This window comes from Diadema antillarum, unplaced genomic scaffold, assembly GCF_040938485.1.
Source record: "Diadema antillarum isolate AM-2024a unplaced genomic scaffold, OU_Dant_1.0 seq00000157_RagTag, whole genome shotgun sequence".
Lineage (NCBI taxonomy): Eukaryota > Metazoa > Echinodermata > Echinoidea > Diadematoida > Diadematidae > Diadema > Diadema antillarum.
In genome coordinates this window covers 1127175-1154932 of record NW_027271229.1, presented here as the reverse complement: position 1 = coordinate 1154932, position 27758 = coordinate 1127175, and the positions used below count along the sequence as shown (strand labels likewise).

Sequence of the window (27758 nt, the reverse complement as noted above, 5' to 3'; positions counted from 1 at the left end):
AAGTTATGATTAGATAAGTTTTTTTCTTCATTTTTTTTCTGTGCATTTTGTTTTTTACATTTTCCGAGGAAATATTTGTCCTAGATAATACTATTTTATAGCAGCGTCTCCATAACAATAGTGATAGCTCCTGCAAATCTGTTTCAAAGCAATACATAGTATGTACAGTCAGAACCACAACAAAGGTTATTTTAAGGAAATATTCACTGATTATTAAAACGGTTGTAGCGCCCTAGTATTTTTTTCTTTATTTCTTATGTGGTAAACACCACTTTCATTTAACCTTTTATATGCACTAAATTTGTCAAAACAAAGCTCAAATATGTTCTTTTGTCTTTATAGATTTGAAATAACAGCACAAATTGATTCTGGTTTACCTCGCATGCTCAACTCATGATTTAGAACAAAGTATTTGAATATTGTTTTGATATTTTTTTCTTTGTTTTTAGCGTATTTAGGCTGAGTGCACCCTATCCGGCAATTTGGTGAAAAATTTGATGGCGCCATTTTTTTAGAACATTATATGCGGAACATAATGTGCCAAATGTCAGAGGAAATGGTAGAAAAATCTTGAAATTATTAAAGGATACACTATGCCTGTCTGTGGTCACAGAGCGTCAAAAAATATTTGGTATTGGTCGGGTTAATGGCTGCAATGTATGACTAAGCTTCTACTCTTGAATTGCTATCATAGCAAAATATAATCCTTAGATACATGCCATTTCAAAATGCACAACTAGAACTTGCCACCTCAAGTGGTACCAACAACCCATTTTCCGGATCTTGGCCCATGGATCTAGCTGGTGAACTGTTGCTTCTCCGCTTGCGAAGATATGGCCCGGCGTGTGTAAAGTGTAGACTGTGGATCAGACGCAGGGCCGGCGCAGCGTTTTCAAAAGTGTGGGGGCCCAACTTCCGGGTTTCATGAGCTAACAAGCAAAAAAAAAAAAAAAAAAAAAACCCAAAAAACAAAACAAAAAAACAAAACAAAAACAAAAAAAAAACCACGTCGGCTCATCTCTTCTCTACGTCCACTTCCGGGTTTCTTCAGCTGACAAGCAAAAAAAAAAAAAAAAAAAGGGCCTAGGCTCATTGTCTTCCCTCCCATTTCCGGGTGTATAAAAAAAAAAAAAAAAGGTCTTCAGAGAAAAAACTATTTTCTATTTCTATTATATATTTCTCTTTTAGTGCCACTAACGTACTTTCGGGTTGAAAAAAAGTGTGGAGGCCCAAAGTGATGACACCTTATGTATTCCTTTGTTTCGTGCACAAAAAGTGTCGGGGCCCGAGCCCCCACGGTGCCCACGGCTGCGCCGGCCATGAGATGCTTTCGGTGCCTTCATGCCCTTGATGTGGGGTTCAGGAAGACAGTAGGGGTGAAGATAGGGGAAGAGGGGGAGAGGAGGAGTAGGAGGAGCCCAGCTCGTCCTCATGACCTAAAAGGGAGGGGAGGGGTTCCACTAGTTTTACCCATGATCACCAGTATTTCTTATAACGACCTGTACATTTGCAGATATTACCATTTTGTTTCCCCTAACCTTATCATTCCATTAATATTCTTCATCGCACAATGTCACTGTCATTTTCAGCAGGCTAAAAATACAAATACATACTATACCCAAGATATTCTAATCTCAAAAATTCACTCAATCATGTATATACAGCGACCTCCGACAAACATTTTTCCACATGCTTAATTCTCTATATTTTATAACCTTCCTGGTTTAACTTTGTATCTCTATAACACAAAAAAGCACATGAAAATAAGAAAGACCAACCGTAAAAAAATAGTGAACAGTGTCTGATAACCTAGGCCTATACTGACCTTTCCTCAAAAGATAAGCAACAACAGCGTAAAACTAACTCAGTTTAGTTAAAAATTAATTACAGAATTTAGATATTAATCGATATTAATTACCCATACTTGAAAGTGTGTAAGCTCACAATCTGGAAAAGCTCTGATTGAGAGTGCAAAGGTCAAGATGTGCACTCTGTACGTGTGATTAATAAGGTCTGTCTGTCTCTTTTAAGCACAAAGTCCAAATGTGACCTGCTTCACAAAACTAACAAAACGTCGCCAGACATAGATTTTTAGATAAAGACAGATTGTGAAAGAGCAGACTCTAAGCTTTAAAATAATGTATAACTCAAATCAAATGTACTCCCATAACCTACCAAAATACCGAAAAGAAAGTACACACTCTGGAAAGGTGGGAACTAAGAAAAGAGGCCCTGAAGCATAGGGTCTATCCAAGCGCTTAATTTTCACCAAGCCGCGCTACCTGTGTGATGAAAGGGACAAAACACATGTCACAGGATGTATGTAAACCACCAGAGCAACAAAAATGAAGGAATTGAATATATGTATATAAGAACGACCCAAGTCAATGGAAGACCATTTCGAGTAAACTAAAAAAAAAAAACAAAAACAAAAACAAAAACAAAAACAAAAAAAAAAAAAAAAAAAAAACAAACCTTCATATCCTTTATATTTGTCCAATAATATTCGATTTAACTGTGACGGAAAGGCAACATTGTATATACAAATTAGAACATAATAATTTTATATATTATTATGACAATTAACATTTACATTAATTGTGGAGAGGCCATTTTGTGTGGTGGACTTGGGTCGTTCTTTGATTCGTATAAACTTGGGTCGTTCTTTGATTTATATACATGATATTCTGCAATAGAGATGAGAGAAGGATGAGAGAGGGCGCTATAATATGAATGTAAGAATGACCCAAGTCCTTCATTCTTACATTAATATAAGATTTAACTCATTCATTTCAGGCACTTCCGGGGGTAACTAGGATTTATAATTTATACACAAGATGAGTCCATGCATAAGCTACAATTTCCCATGTCAAACTGAATTTGGCCAAAATTGGACTTGGGTCGTTTTTATATTCAGGTCTTCAATTATCAGATTAAACTGAAATTGAGACTGTTCTATCAAAACATTCTGTTCATGATTATTGGCACCTTACAAGCAGTTGCTCTATCCTTTCGAAAAGTGATAGACTTGAAATTGAAGAGTGTACAAAGGATTACAAGAAAGAAAAAGGGGCCTCTAATACATACCTTGTCATTCTATACTCTCCCAAGAAAAGGGGTTGTGGAAAAACTGCGGATAACACACTTTCCCATTCGTGTTATGATCCCAATCATGTGAAGAAAGATAGCTTTTTTTTTTCAGAAAATATGAAAAACGAAAATTTCACATGGTTGACCTATTTCGCCTGTTTTGAGTGCTCACGTAAAATCAATGGTGCGACTTTTTGTTTGTTTTGTGGTGCACGGTCACAAATGGTATAGTGTATGAATTATGTATATTAATTAGACCCAATTTTAGTGGATGTCTTATAGCTTTACAAACTTATGCTTGGACACTACTACATTGTATGGATATGTCACACTGTAGACCTAGTCGGGCGTATTTTTTACACCTAGGATACTAAAATGCAAAGGTGTCTCTGTGAATTTTGTTCATAATTTTAGATAAATAAATAAGTGCCATCTTACTGGAAAAAAATGCTGATAACTTTGTATACTTCACATGCTTTGTCTAAAAATCACTTTTCGCAAAATATAATCTAATAGATGTCTTAAAAAGAAAGCACACTTACACAAACAAACAAATAAACAAACAAACAAGAGGTATGTCGATTACTTTTAGATCAAATGGAGACAGACAAACTTTATTGTTCATAAATATTCTCCCCTCGCTTTATGCAATATCTACAAGAAATAAATCTAAGAAAACCAATGTCACAATAAAGCCATTTTTATTCGTGATAACAATATGAATTTTATCAAATTTAATGAAGCTTGATAAAATATTCAAGACCAACAAGGTTAATCACAAATGTCTATCAAAGCTCAAACAGTGGTACATTCACCTGTCATCATAAGCTGCATCGGTTGTACTCTTTCGATTCATATCATAATTCCAATATGTAATTTACGTCAAACTCATTCACAACTAAAATGAAAGTATACGAAAGAACGAATTATAATTTCCTTATTTTTTTTCTGTTTCTCCCTTTATTAGCCCCCTGAATTCGCATCATACACTATATAAATGTATATAGGACATATTAATAATGGGTAATGCTTGTCACAAATTCCGCATTCCAACATGTTCGCTGATTCCAAGATGAAATTTGGGTCGTTAATCTGATCATCCGTAGCCTTATTCCCGAGGTTTGATCCTGAGCAATTTTGCTGCTCCGAAGGATTATATTATTTGGAATTCCGAACCATATCCTTTTTTTTCGGATTAATAAACCTTCGGAAACTAAGAAAGTACAAGAACACCCGACGCATGAGTATATCTGTGTCTTGGAGGAATATAAAAGCTAACGTACTTTAGAGAGTGGTATATTCATTCATGTGTATTACTTATGTAGCGCAAAGTGTCCATATACGTGCCCTTTTAAAATTTTCTTTCCCCGCCGCGCATTTATAACGCAATCACAGAAAGCACTTCGTCGTACTGTTGTATCTGCCGATTTAACCCAGCTGTTGGTGTTTGAAAGATAGCATGAACAACACCAGCACTAGCTGGAAGCTACATGTTGTGCTTTTGTCAATTTTTAACTATGTTGTTCTTTTCTTTTGTTTTTATGGCGATATGAGCACATTATAACGTAAAAACGGAGAAATGCTGCCGAAAGACACTGCGATCTTTAAGCTTGCAAAAAATAAGGGCAACATTGATGAGGCATCAAACATTACATAAAACAGTAAAGGTTTAACATTTATATTGTCATTAATGTGAAGGCCAGGACCTGGTTCGCTGTTACATTACATGACAGTATTTCCCAAATGCATCGAAATAAAAGTCAGGATATAATATACATATATATACGGGTGCGAATTTTGAACGATGTTCACTTGCCAATTTCCGCACCTTATGGCATTCTTTCCTTTAGAACACGCCAGGATGATCGTATGGAAACATCTGGTTCGGTTGACTTTTGACTGATATTTTTCATTTGGCAAGGTCTGAAAGCGTAAAAATACATCGAAAATGCTATTTTCACAATAATTTTTGTTTTTCAAACTAATGATGTGCCTTTTTTATGGTACGTGGCATCTAATATGGGACCATGTTCTGGATCTGACATATCATAGGTATGTACCACAAAATTATAAGAACTTTATGATCACGTGCAAAATTACAGAGAACAATGAAATATCAAAGCCCTAAACAGACGAACGTCCGTGATGCTTTTATTTCTATCGCTGCTACAAATTCTACTTTGTTGTTCCAACTGTAATATATACGAAAATTTGGAGTGTCACCTAATGAACATATCCTGCAAAAATTGTACGTCTGCTGGCTGTACATGGGACAAATATTCTTTTATGCAAAATTATACTCAGTTTTCGTCACGGACGTGCTTCCGCTATTTTCTAATAAAGATCGTAGACCATTAAACGTTATTGGCGATATTGTTCTGAGTCGTAATCAACTAAGATCTAGCCACACGATTACGTTTGTTTTGAGATTCTGTCCATCCTTTGTCAAATAGGAACCGAAATTATATTTTTAGACGAACCTCCGAGAAAAAAAAAAGAACGTCCGTGATGATTTAAACGTTTCAGAGTGGGACACCATATTGCTTTGATGGCGAAGGTACATTATACCTTTGGATCTCTAGGCGAGGAGCTGCATGTCATTTTTGGAGCGGACTGAGGCTCGTCCGCAGTTTTTGGACCATGCAATCCACCGAAAACCAAGCAAATGATTAATATTTTCTCTGAAAATTCACCTCCTGATCCCCCTCTGAGCAATACATATGTTGTCAGGATGTCAAATTTCTTATAATTTGCATTGACAATACCTTTTCAAATTTTTGAAAGAGTTAGGAAGGCTAGGTACTCTCTGCCGATTAGTTATCCGTCCGGGAACATGACCCGAGTAGTGGAACGAACGTCCGTGACAATTCCAGCGAACGTCCGTGACGTATGCAATCCCACCGACAGGGATAACTTGTCCCGAAAGTGTCCTGTTTTCTTTAAAACTTTTATCTTGAATAGCGACAAATAAAGTTTTATAAAGTAAACAATGAGTTTAGAGCAGTAGTTTCAGAATTTTTAGGGCATTGTGTGATCATGATGAACAAACAGTTGACAATTTACTCACAATTTTACGCTTGTTTTCCCTCTAATTATACAAAAACAGCTTAACACTGAAAACAAAGTTATAGGAAAATGGAATTTTGCGTAATCTGTCATTTCTGTGCATTTGAATTTCTCTCTAATGAGGTTCTGGAGACAATTTGTTCCGTTACAGGTTCTGAAGGTTTCGCTCACGGACGTTTTGTCCGAGAAAGGCGATTTCTGATAATTACAAATATATCACTGCTCATTAAGTTAATGTTACTTGACAATATTACCAAATCACCGAGTCGCTCATACCCAAAAGTGAATAACGTTCAGCACTCAATTTACCTGTAATAACAAAAGGAAAACGTTTTGGTCACGGATGTTCGTTGGTAAAATAAGTCCATGGATTACACAGTAGGAGAAAGAAGAACAGTGCCACTTTTTAGTGACAGATGCTCCAAGTGTTTATCTTTTGAGTATGGTAGCTGCCGTCTCAAAGAGAACACATCCAGTTTTGGTCTCCATAACGGACGTTCGCTGTAATTGTCTTGATAAAAAATGCCTTAAAGGTAGGGAATCCCATTTGCATGTCTTAAATGAAGAGTTGTATAAATACAGTGGTATGTTGAAGAGAGTATCATTTTAGAAACTCCCATAAAGTATTGAAAGTGGAAGGTAACATTTAGTACATTTTTATTGACCGTTAGATTTGAATTGAATTTATTTCGGGGCTCACCGTAAATTCCAGTACATTACTAGGCTACCTTTGCAGACCCATGCACTGCATGTGTGTCCATCATGTATATTTTGTGAAGAAAGTTCATCAAAACTTACAAACATTTCTATATACATTCTTGCCACACATTCTATATGTTATTACATCAGCTCTTATACTTTTAGATTTGTGTTTATAGATAAAAAATACAGAAGACTGCAACAAAAAGGCTTAAGTGTGGCTGACACACAGAACTACTGAGTAGTTGAGTTTTGTGCATTATTCAAATTGTAGATAACTGTTGACTTCCAAATTTCTCAGCAGTGGCCGAAACAAGTCCCCTGAGGTTCATATCTAATGTTTTGCTGCATTTTGGGAGGTCTGTAAAAGGTATCCCCTACCTTTAATTTATTCTTATTTTTCTCTTCACGACGATTTTTCTCTCATTCCCTTAGTAGCCTGAACATGCTGCTACTAAACAGAAAACAAAAATAAAACAAAACAAAACACAAACAATTCCGAAAAGTAATACGCAATCACATTCAGGATAATGACGGAAGAAGTCTGTAATGGGCATGTGTTGAAGAAGAAACGGAAAAGTTTTAAAAGGACGTGGAAGCAGTTGAATGAGAATGAGAAGAAACAGAAAAGGGATCGAGCTCCAACACACAGAGAAAAGAATTGTCAGTGCACTCCCGTTATACCAAATTCCTCTGGAGAAGTTTTTGGTTTGTTTGTTTGTTTTTTATTGATCGAAATGCCGTCACAAGCGAACAACAATAAAGCAGTATACAATTATTGTCTGATGAAAACACGCAAATCCTCCGCTTATCATGACATGGTGTTGTTTTATACTCATCAATGAAAAGCAATGTTCATTTGTAATTCTTTCCAAGATTTTTTTTTCTTCATTTTACATTTAAGAGACAGAAAGATCGTCAATTTGTTTGTGCTTTTGTGCTTACTTTGAAAACACATGCTAAAAAAGTAATGATTGAGAATAGGTTTAAGGTTGCACTTTGATACGTTCGCTCTTCCAAAGATTCGTTACTCCGAATGTCCAAAGGTTTGTTATTCAGAAAATTAAATATTAAAGTTCATTATTTTTTAGGTCCGTTCTTCTAAAAATGGAATCAGGCCTGATATTCGTTTAGGCGAAAACGGTTTTCATGAGGTTCTGAAATTTGGAGGATTTGGTTGTTAACTTGTTTCTCCACATTTGGATAAGCGAACCTGATATTTCATGTTCCAATTAACAAATCTTTCGATTAACCTTCGGAGATTCCTATCATTTACCGAGTAAAAAAAGCTTCAAGATTATACGAACTCTATCAATTTTCGGATTGACAAACTGTATGAAAAACGAGCCTCCGAAATTACGCGCTAAAAAAATGTATGTTATAACAAACTATATTGTATAATATCGAAGTCACAAACATCCATTCAAGTTATATGGACTTATTGTGTCTTGTTATGACGAAACTTCGCAGTATCGAACCAAATATCATTTCTGACTAATATAATAACACAAATTCACCTCGGTAACAGTGTGTAACATAAGGAGCAAACGCAGAGGGATTTCTTCCTAACGTATTCGTTTGCCCTCCCCAGCTAAACTTCGTATTTCTATAACGGAGCACATTTTTTTTTTTTTTTTTTGGTGTTAATTCTTTGTCATATTTAGCTGTGACCATGTTCGTTATAAGCAAATTTTGCATTGTAGACTTTAGATAACAAATTTAGGACCTGAATCTTTACTTCGTGATAACGAAATTTTGATAAATATATTCGTTCTCAAGGATGGACAACGTCACTGAGATTACACGTACGTTTGTACGTTCATTTACGAGAGATGGAAACATTGTTTTCTTTGATTCCTCACTATGAGAAGATAAACCAGCTTTTATAATTGAACATTGGTAATATCTATTCAGGATTTTGCAGCGGAGTTTGTTCTCGACATGAAATCGCTGTTTGTTGTGAGTAGAATGCGTTTCCTACTCAAGAGAGCTGCATTGTTCAATATCTTGTTTGTTCCGAACGTCCGTGAGCTATATGCGAACCTCCGTGATGAAAACTATGCTATGTTTGTTGGGTTATAGAGACTGCCTAGATCAGATACATCTAAAAAAGGTATGTTATTATTTGGGAGTGAGGATTAAAGTATGGGATAGTGAAATAAGAGGTCAAAATATTGAGTTTCTGTAGAATGCGAGTAAAGTAGAGAAAGTGTTTAGCGGAAGAGCAATATTTTAGCAGAAATGACGAATTTGGTTAAATCATCAGTTGTCTACCATTACGTACAGATGAAGAGTACAAGCTTAATATTTTGCCAACACGTACACATGTCCCTAAAGATATTTCGTTACGATTTTGAAATGAATCAGATCTTTACAAACTATGTTAAATGGTATTCACATGTATATGCAGTACTATTCCTCACGGACGTTTGCTGCTCTGGACATGGTAAACTTCCGCGGTGAATAAAAACTTGTTCCTCTGGGAAAATCCTAGTGTACTTGGATTCATATAGAAGCTTGAGTTATACTCTTTCAGGTAAGATGAATGATTTTTTTTTTGGAGAATTTCCTGCTCTTTAAATAATTTCACTTTGCCTTGTTTTGGCTCAATTGTACATGTTTCAAAATTGTGACCCATATATTATTATATATATATATATATATATATATATATATATATATATATATATATATATATAAAGATAAGTAACAAAGCTGCAACAAAGTTCATGCTGTATTCACCAACGGTTTATTTCTTCACACAAATTTTCGGGCGTCTCGCCGCCCTTTCTCAAGTGTTGATACTGAGAGAACAACACTTGAGAAAGGGCGGCGAGACGCCCGAAAATTTGTGTGAAGAAATAAACCGTTGGTGAATACAGCATGAACTTTGTTGCAGCTTTGTTACTTATCTTTTTATCTTGCCAACACGTGGACTACCTTATCAACATATATATATATATATATATATATATATATATATATATATATAATGAGTGTATGTGTGTGTGCGTGTTTGTGTGCTTGCGAGCGTGTGATCATGCAGTGGATTCCTCCCAAGATGGTCATTCTAAGATAGTAGTGCTAAATACCCGCATTCATGTTATACTGCAGGCAAGCTAAACATAAAATAAAGATCCATGAGTCATACCCCCACGAGTCATACAACCATAGACTCATTCAATTCACAAACTAGACACAATTAAAACAGGCCCATGAGCTACAGACACTTCTACGTAAATTCTAAGATGTAATGTCCAGCTCGTGTCCAATTCTTTGGGCCATATTTTCCTACTGTCTAACTAGTGGCCTTTATTTGTGTAGTGTCTAGCTTGTGCATATTATATAGTGTATAGCTCGTGGGGCTAATTCACTTTAGCGTCGAGTTTAACTCTTTATGTGCCACGTTCGCACGTCCGACTCAGTCGACGGCGTGCCAACTTCGCATATTCTGCTCAACAAACAAAGCCGCCAAAACAAATCGATAAATCACTAATCACCGTTAATCCCGCTGCACAATGAAAGCGTCTCTCGTGCTTTTGTTCCTCTCATATACGGCGTGCAGTCTATGTGGTGATTGACTATCAAGCAGCGTTCCCAACTAGATTTGCTTGTACATTCTAAGTTTTTGTCACAGTTTTACGAGCAAATGTCATGCCTCTACAGTAATGTAGCAACTGGTCGTTCAAAAGAAAAATCTAAAATAGATTCGTCATACAATTTATATCGAAACAAATCTTTGCATTCCTCTTTAACTTTGCCTGCTAGTATGCCCGTCTTAACAGAAATTTGTAGGAGTTATACAAATTGGAAAAACAAAATTCTTTCTCAGAGCATGACGACCTTCCTGTCTCAGAATAACGTGGCACACAGGGGGTTTCCACCATGGCACATAAAGAGTTAAACTGGGCTGTTTGGCAATCGAGTTGTATCATGGGTGTCGAGCTCGTGACGTGCACCACTCGAAAGTACCCAATTTGTAACGTGCTCATAACGGGAATTATACACAGGAAACACGATGGCGAGTGTTGTAGCAGTTATCTCAACTGACACTTCATCATAGCTACAGCTGATGTCGGCCATGCACTGATCTGAAGACTGTATGATCATTCTCCAGTTCTATTGTGCAGAGCACTCCATAATTATCTTCAGGTTGGCCTTTGTCGCGGAAAAGAAAACAGAATGAAATGGCCAAATAAGAATTTACCGACTAAGTACGCGTTACATTGTGTATTGAGTTCATTATCAAACACGATATGAGCAAACAGGCAAGTTTACTGCTCATTGAACCTTGGACTATGTCTCCTACAAACAAACAGTGCCAACAGCATGATGTAAGCTACATGATCTTGAAATACGAAATTTTTAACAACTTAATAAGAAAAACAAGCAAACGGCTGTGTCGCGGGTAGGAGTGCGTCACATATACTTCCACGCGCTCACAGATGAAATCATTTTGTCCCGCAAGGGTTTATTACTTGGGATGTATTTCACTATTTTCATTTTTTATTAAGATTATTGTGATTGCCTGAGAGTATTTTAGGACATTACGATCCAAACATGTATTCATCTTATTCTTTTTGAATCATCTCAGTCTCAGACTACCAGCGATGGATAGAATATATTATCTCTTTCTCCTTTTGACACTGACTGCTATTATGTTCTGTGACCACAATATAAAAGGTAAGTTCAACTTTGCTTTCGTGAATCTGCACTCAATTTAATCTTTGCCGAGTAATTACCAATGTGATAGATTGGTTCAAAACGACAGATCCTTCAAGAAAACTACAAAATTCTGAGAATGTCTTGAAACATTATTATGGATAGAATTGTTCGTAATGGTTGTATTTCTTTCTCTTAAACCGTTTGGAATTCAGCCAAACAAAGTTACAACCCTTTTGTAGACTTGAATAATAAAGTTTCTTCAGTTCAACGTATCAAATTCAACTTAACCAATGAGTTTGTTCACTTCTAGTCTTTACCAAGTATCAGTTTTTAGATATATAGGCCCACAACAATCTATTCAAAGTTAAATGTTTATTACGTTAGGGGCCCAAGAATATGGAATAGAGGGACAATCCTTAAGTGGTTAATATTATTATAGGATAATCTGCTTAAGGGGAATGATTAGAGTAGAGTGTTATTTAACGATTCTCAGGTAAACATTCGTGGTTCAAATTCATGAAGTTCTTCCGTCGAGATATATTTATTGCAACTGATCGACAAATTGCCCTACTTTGACGTATCTAAGCAATGAATTGATCAGTCTTTTAGTAGTAGCTATGTTATAAAAAAAAAAAATCATTGGCGTACATTGTCGAGTAGGATTCGAACCTACAACCTCCTGATCGCCGGACAGGCGTCATCTCTACTATACCACCGAGCTTTAAATAATTACGCAGAACCCAATGCATGCTATGAGGATAGAACCAACACTTGCTGTCGGGCGAAAGCTCGGTGGTCTATTCGGAGATGACGCCTGTCCGGTGACCAAGAGGTCGTAGGTTCGAATCCTACTCGAATATGTCCGCCCATGATTTTTTATCATAGCTACTACTAAAACACTGATCATTTCAGTGTTTATTTAAGTCGATGTAGGGCAATTTGTCAATCAGTTGCAACATTCGTTGTGCTTCAACGGACAAGTATGACATTATTGACTTTATTTAGGATTTACCTGTTACCATTTCAATAACGTCGCGATTTATTTTGCGGACAATGCTTTGAATTTCGTATTGAGGACATTGTTGGTTGACTTCAAGAGTAGAATGGTAACAAGACTATGTGCTAATGATGTCCGTTGTTGCGTTCTATTCTTACATCTTATCTTTATGATCACCTTAATCAAATGGAGAGAAGAAAACATTGTTTTTGTTTATATGTGACCGTGCACCACAAAATGAACAAAAAGTCGCACACACTGATTTTGTTTGAGGGCTGAAAATGGGTGAAATGAGTCAACCGAGCCGATGTTGACTTTTTCATATTTTCTGAAAGGCGAGCCTTCTTCTACATTATGCTAAAATTTGGGATCATAAAACGGGTAGGAAAGCGTGCTTTTAAGCCGTTTTTCTGCAACAATACTTGGCAGAATAGTGTGATTAAGTGTGTCTTTAGAGTCCCGTTTTCACTTCTTAAAAACCTTGTAAACACTTCACTTTCAAGTAGTATAAATTTTAAAAGGATAGAGCTACTGATTTGAAAGGTTGCATTAATTAAGGACAAAATGTGTTAATAGGCTTCTTTTCTCAGTTCACACTTTTCCTGAGTGTGTGCCTTCTTTCTGATATTTAGATAGGTTAGGAGATACCATTTGATTTGAATTATAAAACATTTTAAAGCTAAAAGTCTGCTCTCTCAGAAAATGCTATTAACCAAAATGTCATGTCCTGCGACTTTTTGTTTGTTTTATGGTGCATGGTCACATATAGGTTCATTTGGACAACATCGGTTATTTTGATTTAAGCTAATATTACCTATCATGTCACATATTTTCGGGTTAAAAACGTTTTAACATCACCGTATAAATAAGACAACTTATCCAAAGTTTTAAACCTGAAGTTTTGTATGGGGAAGAAATTTCTCATCTATAAAGCCTTTACATTTGATGATTGAAAGCGTAAGAAGTAGTGAACAACTTTTCGATAGTCATACCAGAGAAACTGGGGTATCAAAATAATAGTAAGAATAACAATACTACTACTACTAATAAAAATCAATCTGATCTCTTTGCTGCACCTTGGTGCGGGTCAAGAGATATTCATCATGCATACAAGAAGTTTAGAGTACACGCTATATGTATGAAGTTTAATGCATGCACACAATCACGCGAACTTGAAATTTCTGCCGTCTAGCGTCAGTGGTAGGCACTGCCCCCAACGTTCAAGGATGGAAAGGAGAAGACATTCTATTGCGGTGTGACATCAAGGAGGAACCTCTCGTTGTGCAGTGGGTCAAGGAGAGCTTCTTAAATCCCGAACAGAAGACGCGTAAGGTTGAATATTTCGATGGAAATTTTGAGAGCTTGGAGGAAAGGTTTGATATCGACAAGAACTTCAGCCTCGTCATCAGCAGCTTGGAGATGGCAGATGAGGGTCGTTACTATTGTCAGGTGCTGCTGAAGAATTCCCAAAGTTTTGTAAATTCCACCATCATGAAAATTAGCTGTAAGTAACATCTGTCTTTATTCAAGTCATAATTAGTGGAGAGGGAAAAAGATTGATATGAATAGGTTACCGGTAAATATAAAAAAGAAGACGCTTCAGAAACTCGATCCAACTGAAAAGAAAGAGACGAAAGAACGATATATCAGTGACAGTTCTTCATAATATCATACTGTCACATTGACTTATAAAATAAAGCTAACAGTTAAGCCAATTTCAAGAGTAATCGTGGTCATATGTACTGAGACTAATTGCAATCAAACCTTTTGCTTGAAAGTAATACAACATGACACATAAAGTATATTAATATTGTTAGTCAGAGCATGTTTACGTATTGTTAATCTTTTTTTTTTCACAAGCACGCATAACCTTCCATTTAGTTTCTTTTTGACAAAGCATTACATTATTTCTTAGACTTGCTACAATGACATATCTGAGACTGTTTTCATATCACAAGTTTCACAGCAAACATATAAATCAAGATAATAGGGTAAACTTTGTAAAAAAAACTATACATAATAATTTTATGTCAGAGAGAAAGACTTACATTTAAAATTATTTTAGCAGGTGGACCTTGTCTTTACTTATTTATTATTATTTTTTTTTTTTTTTGGGGGGGGGGGGGGGAGAGGGGAAACATTTCCACGTTGTTATGTCATAGAAACTGTCCTATTTGACATTATATAGATGATGATTGGTGAAGGACGGAATATAAAGAATGTTCCACCCGAAAGGTTTGAAATGCTGTTGAGTGAGGTAATGAGTCCCGAGACGAAGTCGAGGGACTTATAGCCTCCCGAAATAGCATTTCAAACCCTGAGGGTGGAACGTTTGGTACATGTTCCCGACAACAAAAGTCATCATCTGTTATATTATATGGGTTAGTCAAATACGTCAACGTCAACCACAAAGATCGTAGAGATTCAGTGTAGAAACAGTACGAACTTTGCAGCCACGGCCACACCATGTATGGTAGGGGTACCACCTATCGGCAGGGTACCTTCCCATCGGCACCCTGCGTATCATGGCTGTTTGCGTATAGAACGAAAAGGTACGCGCGGGATTAAGTGTCATTAGCTATAAAGACAATAAAAACGAAGAAACGAAAATCAAACTCAAAAACAAACTAACAAACCAAGCTAAAAATTACACATCCGCTCAGTAACGACGCATGGCTGTGAAATTCACGTGTATTACCTATGCTGTGAAATTCACGTGTATTACCTATGCTGTGAAATTCACGTGTATTACCTATGGAGGGGAGGGGGTGCCGATCGCAAGGTACCCTTTTTAGCTGCGCGAAGAAAACGGAACGCACGCACTAAAATTGCGCTTTTTTAAAACGGAGATTCATAATCAACGAGACGGTCACGACATTCAAAACCGCAGTATTTATGGCATATTTGAGGTAAGAATTAGGCGAATTTGTGTTATATTTTTAGCATAAACAAGCTACAGATCCTTAGGGTGACGATAGCTAGTGGTACCCCTAACCATACCAGCATAGCTATAGCATGCATGTGCAGCTATTAGCACTACGCACTACATAGCTCGCTCGCGCAGAGCCAAATTTACTGTGCGCGCGTGGTCCTAGGCCTTCTGTCATTTGTTACGTGGAAATGTTTTCCTATGGGAGAACATTACCAAGAATGTTCGCCCATTGGAGAACATAACGAATGTACCTCCATCACGTGACTCTGTTTAGCCAATCACTAACTGGTATTTGACTAACCCATTTAATATTAACGTTTATGCCCTAAAACAAAACAGATGCAGTCTGCGGACAGTTAGTGTGTGAACTTTCTGTATAAATCAGTCATGAATAATAGTTTGATAAAATCATATTAAAGTTGTTTTCCCTATAACAGCAGTTTCTACAAAGGCGTTACCATAGCAACCATCAACATTAAAACAAAGTCAGACTTTTGATGATCGAGTTTTCTATGACAAACAAAATGTTCACTTGTAGAAGACATGCTCAGACAGGCGCAGTCACTTGTCTCACATTTGCATTTCGCATAATTGGAAACGTTTATTTTTTACTAGCTTTATAACTACACTATAGATAATGATTTTTTTTTCATTTGTTACGCTGTTCCTTTTTTATCATAATAAAATTACTTATGAATTTTATGTATATTAACAGTGATTTTAGTATTAAGTCATAGAGCTGGTGGTATCATCCTAAATTTCGAATTCAAATGAAAACAGGTGAGTTTTGGTTATTTTGTGTTAAACCAATTTGCAAAATTATGTTTCTTCATCTGAGCATTGTTCAGGTTGTAGTCGCATTTGTACAATAGCGAATCCAAAGGAAAAACAAACACAAAACAAAACAAAAACGGAAACAACTATTCATTACATCTACGCAAAGTATCCGGTGATCTCATGTCATGTCAGTTATTTCCTGAGTAAAGATTAGGATATGTTCGTAACATATACGTCATTTCGAAATAACTTTCCTATTTTCCTAGCGATGGCATCAGGACATACGATTGAGGAATGTGCTGATAGAAGTCAATCTCGTCAAAGCCGGTGTATATATCAATCTCCCTCCAACACCCACTCTTTAAATCTTACGTGTGTTGTGAGTGGATTCAAACCAAACGTTTCCATGCTATGGACTGAGGAGTCGGGAAAGAGAATAGATTCTGTGGTTTCACGACAGAGAACACTTTCTGACGGCACATACGAGAGGTTTGAGACAATCATTGTGTTAGCTGAACATGGGACAGAGCAAACCTTCATGTGCGTGGCTACCGGTGACTCGCTGAATGGACTAGAGTCGACCAGAGAAATCACCGTTCTGCCTTTATCAGGTTTCGTGAAATGTTGCCAATTCTATGTTTCTGAATAATAGCTTGTCTACAATTGCTATTACTTAAACCAATGTTCTAATTGAGATTTGTCACTGGGAAGTATAATTCGCTCATTCATATTATTTTGAGCAAAGTAACCTTTCCGCACAAAAAATGTCCACTTTACTGGTCTCCAATTTACCATAAAAAAAAAGAAAAGATGCATTCAGAGAAATGTTAACAAATTTTGATGAATAAAAGTAGGAGAACAACAAGAAGAAACGTACCACAATTGGCAGAGGTACGCGTCACAAGTTCGACACCAACGAGCTATAATACAGCACACTAGTCGCACAGTCCGTGATGTCGACACTTATACTACGCAAGTATATAAAGGCCCATGAGTTTAGGTATTAAAGTAAAAGGTCCACAAGTCCGACACCTATTACTATCATAATTATCAGGGAGGTGTGAAGTGTTGGTCTCATGAACCGCTTTTTGTTTTTGTTTTTGTTTTGCTTTTGTTTTGTTTGTTTGCTTGTTTGCCTATGGAGTGTCGAACTCGCAGGCCTTGTTTGCCTAGTGTCGGACTCGTAACTTTTTTTACCTTAATTGTCAAACTGACAGGCTCTATGACTAGTCAGCTATGTGACTCATGGACCTGGACCTTTTATCTATAGAGCTCGTTGGCCGTATATGAGTCGTCTCGTAGGATGACTAAATTAGAAATGTGTGTCCTTTGAATGATTTGCTTTGTCATTACATTGATGATAATGTGACTGTGCATCACAAAGCCAACAAAAAGTTGCACCCCTTGATTTTAGAAGTCATTGATTAAAAAAAAAAAAAAAGGTGAAACAGGTCAACCAAGTCGACTTTAAGTGTTTATACTTTCTGTAAGAGCTAGTCTCCGTCTTCTTCGTATTCTTAGTTTGGGATCATAATTTATGAATGGGAAAGGGTTTTCCTTCAGTTTTTCTGCAACCATTTCTTGTAGAGTAGTATTATCAGGTACGTCTTACATGTCCCTTTTCATTTTTTGAAAATCCTTTGCACACTCTTCACTAGTTTTTCAACTCGAATAACTTTTGAAAAGATAATGGTACTGCTTTGAAAGTTGGCATAAATCATGCACAGAATGTGTTGATATAACATACTCAATATTAGTGAAATCTGATATTCTCTTTATTGTTGTTGCTACGGTGGTTTACATCCTGTGTTTTGTCCTTTTCATCGCACAACTAGTATGGCTCGGTAAGGATTAAGGGCTTGAATAGATCAGGTACTTCAGAGCCTCTTTTCTTATTTCACACTTTTCCAGAATGTGTGTTTTCTTTCCGATATTTAGATAGGTTAGGGGAGTTCATTTGAATTGAGTTATACAACATTTTTAATCTTAGAGTCTGATCTTTCCGAATGTGCCCTTAACTAAAAGTCCGTGTCAGGCGACTTTTTGGTGGCTTTGTGATGCAGGGTCAGATAACATGTAGGCCCTATTCATGCAATTAACCACTTCGTTTTCACTACCAAACATAATTTCATTTTTCTCTCTCACACACTCTCAAACACATATGCTGAAATGTTAGCATTGTATTGTATATATAAACATTTATATGTTTCATGTTACTGTCTTCTAAATGGAGATATGAATGAAAACGAGTTTCATAATATATGTGTCTCTATCAAGTTTCAGGTAAACGTGTTAATTTGGCTCTCATTATTGGACTCATCTTTGGTGTGCCTGTTGTCATAGTCGTCTTATTTCTCTCTGTTGGGAAATATCTGCAAAGCAAACATCCGGATTACCTACCGCAAAAAGGTATTGGTTTATTTTCTTTATGGTTAGATATTTGCATTCATTGCGTTAATAATCATTAACCCACATGCGCGTGTGGGTCTGTGTGTGTGTGCGCGCATGTGTGTGTGTGTACGTATAGGTGTTTACTTCTTTGATTTGATATATACATTTCTAATAATTTTGATACAAAAAATAAAATTATAACTAGTTTTTGTTAACCTTATGGAGACCGACAAATTGTCCCATGTAAGCAGAACTTACAAATCTATTATCAACGATGATTACTCTATGTCAAAAAAAAAATGTATATATACATTTTTTTTCAAGCAAATGCATCAGACCACACAACGAATGCCTATATGCTTGAAATGATGTTGGCATGAGAATGTGGTAGTGAAAAGAGAGGAAACAGGAAAGGTGTTGAAAATAAGTTGTGCCCCTGATATACTGTATAAAAATATGGTCATTTATAGTGACCCTCTTGTTATTTATGATAATATTTCAGGATGTGGCTGGAACCCCTGCTGGCGAAGACCAAACAAACCACAGCAATGTCATGAGGAAAGTGAATTCTTGAGAGGATCAAACACACCAGAGCAATGTCACGAGGAAAGTGAATGCTTGAGAAGACCAAACACACCGGACCAATGTCACGAGGAAAGTGAATGCTTGAGAGGATCAAACACACCAGAGAGATTTCACGAGGAAGAAGAATTGATGCTGGGTAAGTTAATATGTAGATAACCACAGTCTTATTTGTTGTCTTAAAAAAGTGCACTATTTGATTATGAACAGTGACTTTTAGACCTTCGACATTATCAGATTATGGAATCTCATCTCTTTTAACTATAATATTAGTACAATGATACAGCTGTGTTTTGTTACACAGTTAGTAGAAAGAATAATTAGTCATATTCCAGGCACTCTCCCCCCTCTCTCTCTATTCACCCTCTATCCATCTCTCTCTCTCTCTCTCTCTCTCTCTCTCTCTTTCTCTCCCTCTCTGTATACAGGTTATTCCTACGTGTCTGCGGGTATGCGTACACTCATGTATTTGTAATATTGATTTTATGTCTTTGTTTTTTTTTTCTGTCATTTTGGTTTCAATCTTTTCTAAGAACCACCATCGCTTACAAAGGAACAGGTACAGCAATGCAAGGAAGATCTGAAGGAGTATTACCGTGTGTCACGACGCAAGGTCACGGTGGATCCACTCAACTTTATGGAACGTGTTGAATTGGATGATATTTATACGAATTTAAGTATAATAGACCGAAATAGCAATCGTAAGACACCAATAACATACGACGATCTTCTGTTAAACAATGACAAAGGAAATCTTTCAAAGCGCCTTCTGATCCAGGGTGAGGGAGGTGTTGGCAAAACAACACTTTGCGCTAAGATTGCCTGGGACTGGTGCCAAGGAAGGATTCTCCAGGATCTGGACATGGTGGTCCTAATACCTCTTCGAGATATCAAGAACGCAACAAGTATTGGTGGTATTGTCAAAACGTACCTCTCTCATTCAAATACGGCAACAAAGAAAAATATAGATGACTATGTTTCAACAAATCTGAGTAAGATTCTCATTATATTTGACGGTTTCGACGAGTTTGACAAAAAATTAAGTAGAACGAGCAGCAGTGAGGTCATTGACATTATAGTAAAAGAGGCAAATAATTCATGCAAAGTAATTGTGACAACACGTCCTTGGAGGACAAATGAATTCATGATGGACAAAAGTCTTGCCGAAACTTACACTTTTCTAGACGTCGAAGGATTTAACAAGGAGAATTTATCAGTTTATATTAGGAGGTACTTTCGGATTAGAGGGAAGGACAATCTTGCAGAAAGCTTAATCAGTTTTATACAGGAAAATGATGTCATCCAGTCAAACATGGCCCCGTTTCCTATTTACTGTGCAATGCTTTGCCTCATGTGGAACGACTTCAGTGAAGAAAGGCGAAGAGAACTGCAAAAATTGCACACTTTCTCCCAGATTTTTGGAGAAATGATTTCTTTCCTAAAACAACACTACGCATCAAAGATTTGTGTAAATCTACAGAATCAGAACATTGTTGAACATTTAAAGGAAGCTGGAAAGGCAGTTCAACAAATAAGTGAGATAGCGTTAGAGGGTCTATATCACAGGAATCTCTCCTTTCCTGAAGAACAGTTCAGAAAGTGTCATGATGCCATGGTCACATGCTGCAGAGTGGGAGTTTTGACTATAGAAAAAGATGTCATCCGAAGGGAACGTCGGCGCGATGTCAATATTTCATCCTTGGTTACATCAACTGTTTCCTTTCCCCACAAACTGTTTCAAGAATATATTGCAGGGCTATATATAGAATATTTATTCGACAATGACCGTGCTAAGTACGACGAGGTGAAAAACGAATTGCTTAGTCGACCATTAGAGTTCCGCTACGTACTCTACTTCACCTCAGCTTCAGGGAAAGAACTAGGCCTTGATATCATAAACGGTTTGATAAACAGTAATAGCGATGACTTTGAAAACGATATACATGTAAACACCAAATACAGTAGTAGACGTGATTTATGCATTGACGTTGCGTTTGAATGTCACACTGAGGAGGCAACAAAGGCAGTGGGAGAACGATGGGATGAATACACACTTTCCTATTCACCGGAACACTTAGTGTCTGGAGTAGTGTTCATGGTGCGCTATAACCGAGTGGTAAGTGACACAACTTGAATATTGATATGAAATATGTCAGAAAATATAATGGCGAACGAAAATGACATTCCTTGTGTGTGGGTGCGTGTGTTTGTGTGTGTGTTTCCCCTGTGTGAATTTGAGTACATAATCTACAACCTCAACAGCTTTATTAACATTCTTTTTAGACCTGGAACAGGCCCTATTATTTAGGGAAATCGTTTTTATATAACATTCTGTGTAATTGCATTAACGTTTTAAGTATTATTGTTATGTAAAATAATTGCCCTCCTCGCATGATACATTATGATGACTTAATGTGTAAGTTTAATCTGAATTGCCATGGCACTTACTTCATGTCTTGTTATTAATCAGAACGTTTGGTGGTAAATTGTATGAAACATTTTTCGTCGTGGCTTTTAGAAAAAAAAATATGAGAAGTCAAGCAAAATGTTCTTATTGCAAAATAATTGGACTACACGGAGTTTCAACGTCTACTAAAATGACACCCCTTTGCGAGAGTTGCAGTTGTCAAACTGCCCTTTGTAGTAATCATCCAACGTTGGCTGTAATAAAGACGCCGTGTATATTAAAGGGAGATGTCAAACTGAGTATCGTGTGTAGTGTTTTGAACATACAGCTACTTAGGGCATCTAACACGAGTATTGATGTAATGCAATCATATTCATCGCCCCTCTACCTTTCTCATCAAACTGAAAATGCATTCTTTCCTTCCCGAGTTGTGATTAGTGAAATAACGATATGAGTAGAACCTGTATAGAATGATCTTTTTTTTCTCTGTGAGTTTCAAACCTCCAGTCAACTGCGAGTACTTTAACAACCTTATTCTTCCGAGAATAGTTTTTTTTTTCCCTCTACTGTCAATTCATGTTTGTTCTATCAGCAATCGCTAAATATGAACGAAGTGAAGTGCGGAAGAACTGTGTCACGTGACTTGGCGGAGGGCATGTGCTCCAACAGTGTACTCCGTAAAGTACGACTATGTGACTCACAATTTCACGTGGAATTCTACAAGATCCTCCGGGCAGAGGCTTCAAACTGTCTGGTAAGAAATTTCATGTATTATCATGATCTACAACACATGTCTTTATGTACAGACTACAGATGAAGTGTTACTGAGATATATTTCAAATACATTAAATGAATGATAATAAGAAATGTAAAGAAAACAATCTTAGGTGCAAACAATGTTTCCTTGCAGACAAAAAAAAATATTCTTGAACAAAGAATCCAAGTTACATCTGAAAACATATACTGATCATGTTATAGTAGGTGTTTCAAAATATATATATGAAGAGTTTGTTTGCAAAAACCGATAAGTCCATTTTTGAAGATTTTGAAGTAAGGTCTCTGTGATAAAGTAGAAAATAATACCTTTTAAATTATATATTGGTCACTACGGTACATTTTTGAAGTTATGGTCAAAAGAAGCAAAAATTTTCTTATTATTCTCTTTATTTTTCTTGACCTTTAATTGCAAATATCTCCATTTGGCAAATATGGACTTATCGGTTTCTGCAAACAAACCCTTCATATATATATATATATATATATATATATATATATTGTGACCATTAAGAGGGAAAATCCTTAACCACTCACGAAGAACATAATGCGATCTAAATTATAGTATGCAAGTTTGAGTGAAATCAAGGTCAACTTGTAGATAATAAAAACATCGTTAAAAATATATGGAATGTTTCTAGATATGCATTTCACCGCAAAAGTGATGTTGAGGGCATCATAAATCAACACAAATCGACATGCATTTAGATTTCAGGGGCCCTTTCAGGTGAAGGATTATCCCCATTTTTGGCTGCAGCTCTTCAACTCTCCCTCCCCCCCCCCCAAAAAAAAAAGAAAAGAAAAGAAAATGCGCTCGAAGCATCGCGGTAAACTATGACTATGTAGTCACTCCTGTGGACGCAAAAGACAACACAGAAACAAGTCTGCAATAATATATTATGGTCAATAGAAAGGCGCACCTGGCATCCTTTTCAGTGCCATCGTCTTTATCGTTAACTAAGCTTGTTATTATAATTAATTGAGTGATATGTTGTTTTCCCATCTTCTTTGTGACCAACAGCAATAAGCCCTCAACATATTCTTGTCCTCGCTATTCTGCTTAATATCTTTGCAAAGACATACACGAAGTTGATACTATAAGATTAAATCTACTTTGTTCATTTGCGTAACGAATGACAATCATCCCGCAAAGTCAATGCAAACCAGGTAATCATATGCAGGGTTCTAGAGGAGCCTTTACAGGGATTTTCACTCAGTATAAAGCTGCTACAAAGATGGGGAGGAAGGAAGGCTTCTAATTCGGCGTCCAGGGACATGTAGGCAAAGGTACCTCCTCATCTAAGAGTGCCACTCAAAGTTAACAATTACATTCGAAACGCCTGACATATATTCCGCCTTAAAGCATATATACTTCAGGCATAACATTACATAGCGACGAATGAACCCCATGATGATTGTGCACATAATTATATAGGCGATTGTTTACCATTATGATTAGGACAATGGATGTTCAACTACAATGGGAAGTTATATCAGAAACCGAATGGATTATGACGTGCAGTGAGTATTTCTTGGGGTAACCATGCATTGGTAAATACCTCCTGTCGAAATGGAAACTAAATCCTAGCCTCGCCACTGTGTAGAAGTGAATGAGTGAAAAATATTCCCCCACCCCCACTTACCCCAAATGAAAGGCAGAGTTTAAAGGGATCGTACAGTTTTGGTTGAGACCTGATTTTATGTTTCTAACATTTTTTTTTGGTGAGATAATGAGAAACCTCGTATGAAATATGAAAGAGCATGTAATTCTATAAGGAACTCAACGTTTGTTTGATGAAAATCGGCTTTGAAATGTATGAGATATCCAAAAAAGAGCGATTCTAATAAAGTGTGGGACCCACACTTTATTACGATCGCTTTGTTTTACTTTGTTTGTGGATGTTTCATTCATTCCACACCCGATTTTCATCAAATAAACTTTGAATTCCTCTTAAAATGGTATGCTCTATATCATAAGTGTTTTCTTGGTATCTCCCAAAAAGTTGAAAGCCCAATTCTCATCTCCTAGACAGGTTGATAGATTGTATATCCCAAATCTTAAGTACTGTATTTCAAGATAAACTTTCAAATATATGGGACCTGTTTTATGGAATGATTTACCAAATGCAATAAAGTTGTCTAATAGACTTTCAATATCTAAAAGAAGTTATAAATTCTTTCTTGTTCATAAAGATATTAGATAAATTTCAAGTTTTATTCATTGTATAAGCACCACACTTTGATGACTCCTGCCTTCTTATATGCATGTTCTCTCTGTAGTATAGTTTTCTGTTGTTATTGCATTAATGTAATCTATTTCAGCTGTAATATTTGGGATCAGCCGTAGAAAGACCAACTGTCTATGTTGATCCCCCCACAAATTGAAATGATTGCTTTATGTTGTGTTTGTCTGTTGTGTAATTGTAATAGGTTCAACATTTGTGACCGTGCACCTCAAAACGAACATAAAGTCGCACACACTGATTTTGCATGAGGACTGAAAATAAGTGAAATGGGTCAACCTAGCCGAACTTAACTTTTTCTTATTTTCTGAAAGAGCGGGTCTTCTTTTACATTATCTTAAAATTTGGTATCATAAATTGGGCAGAAAGGTGTGTTTTTTTACCAGTTTATCTCGAACATTTTTGGTAGAATAGTGTGATAAGGTGTGTCTTTAGAATCCCTTTTTCATTTCTGAAAAACCTTGTCCACACTCTTCACTTTCAATTCTAATAACTTTTTAATAGATAGTGCTACTGCTTTGAAATTTGGCATCAATTATGGACAGAATGTGTTCATGAGGCATGTTTAATTTCAGTTCAATTTAATAATTCCTTCATTGTTGTTACTCTGGTGGTTTACTTCCTGTTTTTTGTCCCACTCATCGCACAGCCAGCACGGTTTGGTAAAGATTAAGCGCTTGAATAGACACTGTACTTCAGAGCCTCTTTTCTCAGTTCACACTTTTCCTGAGTTTGTGCTTTCTTTCCAATATTTAGATAGGTTAGGAGAGAGTCCATTTGATTTGAGTTATATATCATTTTAAAGCTTAAGATCTGCTCTTTCAGAATATGGTCTTAACTGAAAATTCATGTCTGGCGACTTTTTGTTTGTTTTGAGGTGCAGGGTCACATTTAATCTTTTGTTCCAATGTTATACTGTGTATGTATCGTTCCTAGTATCCTTTGTATTAATGCTTTTTATCAGGATGTGGAAATAAATGAAATGAAATCTCCACCAATACTGTACTATTCCTTTAAAGCCTGACGTTAATGGCGAACGATAAAGTCAATATTAAACCAATGGGCGTTTATAAGGCAATCCAGGGATAAGACAATAATATGCACAAAGTGTCCGTTTTGAAACTAAGTTATTTGGCAAATAGTATTAAAAATTACTTTCTTATGGGGGACTTTGATAAAATTAAGAAAATATAAAAGCAATCACCTTTTATCATTTGTTTTTGTTTTATTTATTTTCCGTATAAAAACAACAACAAAACAATAATCGTACAGTCAACAGAATGATTTGTTAAAATACGGCTGGATTGCCCTACTCAGCTGTGCCTACACGATACAGCTGTTCTACCGAGGGGTCCAGGAACAGAGTAAATTATAAATGCAATAGAAAACATTGAATGCAAAAAATAAAAACCCCAAATAAAAAAACCAAACATTAGAATAACTTTACAACAATTTCTAAAAAGAAGGGAGCAAGAATTAGGTCTAAGTACCTCCCCAACCTCCCACCCTATTTTGTAAGCTTGATACTTATCTTAATATGAACATTTTGAAAAGGGAATACAACTTACAGGTACAGTTTATTTTATGCCACATTTCAATCAAAGATATTTCATAATAACTTTCATCATTTTATTAAAACTGGTTACACTCAAACAGCCCTTGGGCTCTGAAGGTAATTCATTATATTACTGAAATCATCTCTCTCTCCGACAATATTCGGTCCTGGGTTGTTGTCAGTGAAAGGGTACCATTTGAGCAGAGTGGGAGTAATTTCGGGACATAAAGTTAAATGATTCTTTAAGATATTGGGCACTGTAGTCATGGAGACATTTGGAAACCATGGAATTTAAATGTTTTTTGCGCCTTACGTTTAAAAAAATCCCAGTTTAGAATTTGATGAATATCATGATTTGATACGTGCTTATATGGATTTATCCCAAGAATTATCCTATACCCGCCCTATTTTGTAACTTTTCTATTTGCGAAGTATAATTTCAGCGAGGCCAAGTCATAAACTAAATCGGCATAATCAAACAGAGGGAGTATAAGAGAATTATATGATAGTTTTAAGCATGTTTCATTAACAATATGACGAAGTCGACTAAAATACAAATTTACCACCTTTACCAAGTAATGTATTGTTGTGAACATCCCACTTTAATTGCTGGTCAAGTGTAACTCCAAGGTACTTAACTGTTTCTTTGTGTTTGATCGCCTGCCCGCATAACTTTATGCGAAGGGCATTGCGGCGTGATAATAAAGAGCGAGAACCAATAAAAAAACCCTCAGTCTTTTGGAGATTTAGACTAAGTTTGTTAACGCACATCCAATCATGATATTCTTTTAAGATCGTTGTTTAGAACGTTTCCAATATGGATAGGGTCACTATGTGACAAGTGAATGCGACAATTCTTTACTTGACTGACAATGTCATTAATATAAATCACAAAGAGAACTGGCCCCAGGATAGAGCACTGTGGGACACAATGGAGTATATCTGAAAAATTTGACATAGAAGAATTTAAAATTGTTCCGACTTTTCGATTTGTTACATAGCTTCTAAACCAAGCAAGACAAGCGTCAGAAAAACCCCATTCGCTTTAGCTTTTGCAACACAATGAAAGGATCCACCGTATCGAACGCTTTCTTCAAATCAATGAAGATTGACCCTGTGCAAAGACCTCTGTCGATGGCGACCAAAAAGTCATCCGTGACTTTTAGCACAGCAGTGGTGGTAGAATGTTTCTCTCGAAAACCTGACTGTGCTGTAGATAGCAGATCGTTTGTTTTTAAATAACTTGTAAGCTACTTTTGTACTATAAAGTATGTTCAAGATCTTTAGAAACGCAGGGTAAAATCGCAATGGGGCGATAATTTGTAGGACAAGATTTGTCACCTGACTTGAATACAGGATTGAGTTTGGTCATTTTCCACTGAATGGGGTTGATTGATTGATTTTATTTCTAAATTTCTTTGTCATATATAAATGAAATACAAAGTCAATTGAACAAATTGATTGAATACAGTGAAATTCGAATCTTACATTTAAAACAAATGACTAATTCAAATATTTTACTTTTTCCCCTTACACGATGCAAAATAGAACTAAACAAACTATTTTGTGCATTCATTTAT

General features: G+C 36.3%; 1 protein-coding gene across 1 annotated transcript; it reads left to right on the top strand.

Annotated features, from left to right (window-relative positions):
• Positions 1–11312: 11312 nt before the first annotated feature.
• LOC139727880 (uncharacterized) lies at positions 11313–21090 on the top strand (the record flags this gene model as incomplete). Its single annotated transcript, XM_071638851.1, has 6 exons — positions 11313–11538; positions 13710–14021; positions 16493–16837; positions 18510–18635; positions 19120–19338; positions 19733–21090. Coding segments are annotated over exons 1-6 (2433 nt in total), but the record flags the coding sequence as incomplete, so codon positions are not given.
• Between the last annotated feature and the right edge of the window lie 6668 nt (positions 21091–27758).